This window comes from Miscanthus floridulus, chromosome 2, assembly GCF_019320115.1.
Source record: "Miscanthus floridulus cultivar M001 chromosome 2, ASM1932011v1, whole genome shotgun sequence".
NCBI classification, from domain to species: domain Eukaryota; kingdom Viridiplantae; phylum Streptophyta; class Magnoliopsida; order Poales; family Poaceae; genus Miscanthus; species Miscanthus floridulus.
The window spans coordinates 166,292,469-166,298,045 of record NC_089581.1 but is presented as its reverse complement, the minus strand read 5'-3'; the positions used below and the strand labels follow the sequence as shown (position 1 = coordinate 166,298,045).

Genomic DNA, 5,577 nt, shown 5'->3' with positions numbered 1-5,577 from the left:
AGCATCGGCCACATCGACGCGTTTTAGTTTGCCACCGTCACCGGCGACTCCTCCGCCGTCCGATCTCCCACGTCACCCTCCAGTTCCCAATTATAACGGCCCCATCATCGGAGCCCGGTTTCATCTTCCCTGAAGCCGGCCGGTTTTATCTTCCCTGAAGCCACCGGCGGGATTGCTTGGCAGCGGAGCGAGCAAATTTGCGTTTCTTGGTACCGCCGATCTCGAACTCTTTGGGCTACAGTCCTCGAGGTTCGCCTCTGCTGGTTCCGCCATGGCGAACAGCTCCTATGGCTCAAGGTTCGCCCCCTTTTGTCCCTAACCTTTGATTAGTTCGCGCCGTGATGGTGATCCCCAATATCCTAGTGACCTAGTATTTCCGATTTGGTTTCTCGCGGTGTTTGGTATGGTGTGGCCTGCCTGATCTTATCATGGGCTCTGTATGCATGATTCCTGCTGTCCGTTGTAGTTTAGGTTGGGCTAGGTTTAGTCGATGCTCTTCTCGGGGTCCATCTAAAACACCTCGCGTTACAGTTGGTAATGTTTGTAGCATAAGTATCTGCAGGGGAGAAGGAATTGATGTTTAGGGTTACTCGAAGGCAGATATTGTACTCAAGCTTCAATTATTGTTGTTTCGGCCCTTTTTTCTTTTTGAGTTTTATTAGGATTTAGGACCCAAACACGGCACCAGTCTCACTAATTGATGTTGAAACTCCCAGTGCCATCCTCTTGTATTTAGCTTGGCTATTCAGCGTCTTTTTCAACAGAACTGCTCTCCATCCTAACCTCTCTAAAGTTGCTAAGCGGTCCCTGACATGACACCGAATCCTCCAAATTAAGAAACTGTTATGTATATGTATATGTATATGGTGATTGGATATATGCAGTGTTTTCCCACATCAGTTAATTCTATTATCTACTGCATCAATTCCAAAGTTTTCATCAGATTGTTATCAGTGATGACTCTGTTCTGATTTATGCTCATCCTGAGGTACCAATAATATTGGAGTTTCTATGAGCTAGTGGGTCCAAGATTTCTCCCCACTTTTTATGTTCTGTGATATATTTTTGTTCCTATTGTGTACATTTATCTGAATATTTGATTCTGCAGGGAAGGGCTAACTATCAGGCCTGCTGCATCATCAAGCTCTAGCGAGATTTCGCTCCAGATTGACCCAATCAATGCTGATTTGGATGATCATATCCTTGGACTGCGTGGACATGTCCGCAAGCTGAGAGGAGTAAGTGTTTAGTAGGGTTTTTTTGTGAGTAAGCTCTAGTTGAAAACTCTGAATTTTTGTTCTTAAACTTTAACCGATGTGAAAGCAAGGAGCAGTAGTGCACATTTGGAACACTACATATGAATATTTGAGCCATGCATGATATACTTAATTCGTTTTTTTTCTCTGTACCTTAGTTTGACATTGATTTAGTTTCTTCTAAGAAAAGTTATTGGTTTTATCATGCAGGTTGCTCAAGAGATCCAAACAGAGGCCAAGTATCAAAATGATTTCATATCTCAGTTGGTAAGTTACTAACTTTCCTAATAGTTTGTGCCAAATCCTGAAGAAAACCCAATGGCTGACTGTAAAAATTCTGCATTTGTAGTTAGTTATGAGGATAGTATTTTCAATTTCTGACTTCCTTCTAAGTTATTATTGCCTTGGTGCACATTTAATTGCAATTGGCCAAACTGACCCATATTTTCTTAGTGTTACATTTTCCCAAGTGCATTTCACCAGTCTCCTCTCTAGTAAATTGAGCAGTCAAGGTTGATGATTATTTGCACCGTGTATGACCCGTCTCAAAGCTGACATAGTCTGATTTGAGCCTATTTTTATTGTTGACTATCTTATCCTTATGCAGCCATGTTATGTCCAAAAACAAAAGGAGTTCAAGGAAACATGTGTTTTAGTGTCCTATATTTTGAATCAGAAGCCTAAGCTCCTGTTTATTTGTCATTTTTCAGATGTAAATACTTTTTTTTTCTCGAAAACGCAGGAGAGCTACGTCTCATTATATTAAGAAGAAAGAAAGGGGCTAGAGCCCTACAACACACACCACACACAACCCCACACAAACCCAGGAATTACATTCGTGCCTGAAAAAGGGCAAAGGACGACCAAACACTAGCACTAAGCTAACCACCAAAAAGAGGGGCTGTCAAGGAAGACAGACCCTTGGCTCCTGCTAGATTCCACAACTGGCGCTCTTCTCAAAATATGATGATTTGCTCTGGATCTAGTTTATTGTACAGTTCTGTAGGCATTAGTTCATTTCAAGTGAGTTGATACTTTGGAATGGACCATAATAAAGACTATTTAGTATTGCAAATCAGAATGTAACCACTTATTCTTTCTAGCTTAGCAGGGTGCATCATTCTTAAATGTAACTTTCTGTTGTTTTTTCCTTTCCTTTTTCTATAAAATATGTCGTATAGAACCAAAGATTATGTATCTGTCATATTCTTTTGTTTCTTGTGCTGGAAACTTGGAATATGCCTCTGATAGTGTCTAATGCACAACTTTTTTGTGTGTGCGCCCCACAGCAAATGACTCTGTCGAAGGCCCAGGCTGGGGTCAAGAACAACATGAGGAGAATGAACCAAAGCATCATTCAGAATGGTTCAAATCATCTTGTCCATGTTGTCCTGTTTGCCCTTGGCTGCTTCTTTCTAGTGTACCTCATATCGAAATTCTCACGGAGATGAAATACCAAGTCTCTTGTCTTCAAGAAAAGAAAGGGGGAGAAATAAATCAAGTTATATTGGTAAAACTTTAGGCTTTGTTTCACTGCACTTATATTCACCTCATTCCATATGTGACTAATTTTCCACCCTAATATATATGGATTGAGATGGATACAAGTACAGCCAAACAAGGCCGTAGCTGAGCCAATTCTGCCACTATGCCACAACATGTCGGATAGTTGATGACCAGGGGTTGTTTTTCTGTATGTTTTGTTAAAAAAAAAATCGATGTTCGGTTGATACGCCACCTATGGGTTCTGTTTTACTTTTTCTGGTGGTAGTTTCTAAATCTGATTTGTACCTACGTCTGTAACATACTGTACAAATTGTTTTTGCTTCGTCATACTGAATTACTGATGATATAATCTTAAACTGTGCACGTTTATCCGTTTGTGGCTATCGTGACAAGTCAAGACGTACTAAAGCTCATGGCATTATGGTCTTCACTTGTCGCTTGTCGTCCACATTTAAGAATTCTTGTATGGTATAAATGTATCTTTGCTTCTCTCTTTCCATCTGTACTTCTCTGTTCACAGCTTATGCCATACTTATTCCTGTTCGCTTGATCGCATCAGCCATGATACAGTGTTTTTCTCTCACAATAAAATAGCATGAGCCGGCTTATAAGCCACATAAACGAAAAAGTGAACAAGGATCATTTTTGCAGAGGACAAGAAAGAGTTGTACTTGTGACTTGTCTTCGCTTAGTATTGCACGCAGACGTAGACATGGACAGGACAGAAGCTGAGTTTATTGTATAATCTTTAATCGATACAATCGTAGCACTTAGTTTTGTCTCTGTTACCTTGCAATTGCGAATGAATCAATGTCGTAGAAAATGTATATAACTGTATCAATCTTTTAAAGAGATTTTGTTTCAATACCTATATATGTTCACAACTCTAGACAAAACAAAAATAAGTGATTCTCAAGGAGCAGCTGATTCCAGGTCTGTCTTCATAGCCAACTGCTGCTCGATCTTCTGAGCCTCCATCTTTTGTGCCTTCTCACCGTAGAGGTAGGAGGCGAAACCCCAAAGAGAGAGCACGAGCGCAATGCCCTTGGGCCCATCGAATTTCTCATGGAGGAAGATGACAGCGAGGATCTCGGAGAGCGGTAGGAGGACGGCGATGATCATGATGCCGGCGAGGAGCGACGAGGCGCAGGTGATGAGCCCCATGACCCCCAGGTTCAGCAGCTGCCATGAGACGGCGTCCCAGATGAGCACCAGGTAGTAATTGGTCTTGCCGAGCCCGAACGTGTCGGCCTCACTTGGCACCGCTTGGAAAGTCGCCCTTGATGACCATGCCAAGCAGGCACACCAGTGTGCCGGCAGCGCCCATCACGGCTTGCATCTGCATCACGGTGGTGTACGGGGGAGGCACGGGTCCGGTCCGACGCCCGTAGCGCGCCATGGAGACCTCGACGAGCGGCAGCACGAGCCCGGCCAGCGCGGCCGCGGCGATGGCCTCGCAGAACCCTGTTCAGTACGTGCTGGAGGCCTCACCCGCTGGCTTCCCGGAGCCGGGCCCGACCCCGAGCACCGCGGGGCCGATGGTGAGCAGCACGACGGCGTTGGCCGAGAAGGGCGTGAACCGGGAGACCGACGTAGAGGAACGCGAACACCGCGGTGAAGGCGAGCTGCGTTGCCAGCAGCAGCGACGACGTGGACAGCGGCAGAGCCTGCGAGCCCAGCGAGTAGACGAAGCAGGAGATGGCAAAGAACTCCCCGAGGACGGCCGCGGCGCCGGCGAGGCGCGGCGGGAGGAGGAGGTTCGCCACGCCGTGGCTCCGGCTCCGGTAGAGGGAGACGCAGATGGGCGGGAGGAGGAGTGGCCACCCGGAGATCTGCAGCATGGCGGACAGAAACAGGCGCTTCCCCCCGTGGACGAAGTAGACGCGGAGGAGGAGCGGGCCGCCGGCGCCCATGAGGACGAGGCAGGCACTTAATATGACCAAGAGCGACGGCCGGTTGCGCAATGGCGCCGGCGAGGCGATAGTGGTACGAGCTGGCGACGTGCTCGTAGCCTTGTTGCTGGTTTCTTGCATGCCCGGAGTGGCACTAGCCGTTATGGTGGCCATATGGGAGACGACATGAAGACCTTGAAGACAGCAAATTTTACACAGCCTGTTGATGCTATGCCTTTTGCTGGCTGCAGAATCGTACTTGGCAGGAGGAGTCTGCTGGAGGCTCGATCTGCTTGTACTTGGCTTGATTTGGCTGTGTTTGCATATGACAGGCCTCTAGGGTTTATATAAAGCGGAAAGATCTGGTAAGGTCTCCAAAGAAACACAAAGCATGGAACTGGGATAATAATGGGAATAAAAGAAGATAAATACACACATCATGCACGCATGCAAGCACACACGGAACAGTTAAGACTAGCAGCGCAGTTTGGTCGCTTGCTTCCTATATAGGTTCAGATATACTTATACGGAGTACATCACTACTGGAAACTCGAATTACCCTATGGTGACGAATTTTTCCGTGTATTTTTATTGTTTAGGGCATATGCTCTTTTGCTGTGCACCGTTGAATATATACTGAAACGTGTGTACAGTAGGAGAGAGACACCATTCTGTATTGTACATTAATCCTGCTTGACCGCTGCAATCCTAACTTACTGTAGGTCTGTAGTGCTCTGAGGTGGCCGTGAACCAGGGAGCCCTCTCTAAATTGAAATGTACGTGCAATTCGTTGCAAGCGTTTCATGAAATTGTATAAACAACTCAGGAATCAGGATATATGGGGTATATAGTTTTCCTTGACTCCGGATGAGAATAATTTTGTAGCGTATAATTAAGAAGAGACGTTATACGTTCAGTGATTT

At 45.6% G+C, this 5,577-nt stretch overlaps 1 protein-coding gene and 1 pseudogene across 1 annotated transcript; one reads left to right on the top strand and one right to left on the bottom strand.

Annotated features, from left to right (window-relative positions):
• Positions 1–256: 256 nt before the first annotated feature.
• LOC136540508 (bet1-like protein At4g14600) lies at positions 257–3,205 on the top strand. The gene is made up of 4 exons (XM_066532512.1): positions 257–297; positions 1,109–1,238; positions 1,467–1,523; positions 2,546–3,205. Exons 1-4 carry the CDS (start codon positions 272–274, stop codon positions 2,705–2,707), a joined length of 375 nt encoding a protein of 124 aa, XP_066388609.1. The 5' UTR covers positions 257–271; the 3' UTR covers positions 2,708–3,205.
• Positions 3,206–3,674: 469 nt separating this feature from the next.
• Positions 3,675–4,987, bottom strand: LOC136540507 (purine permease 3-like; annotated as a pseudogene).
• Positions 4,988–5,577: the final 590 nt, after the last annotated feature.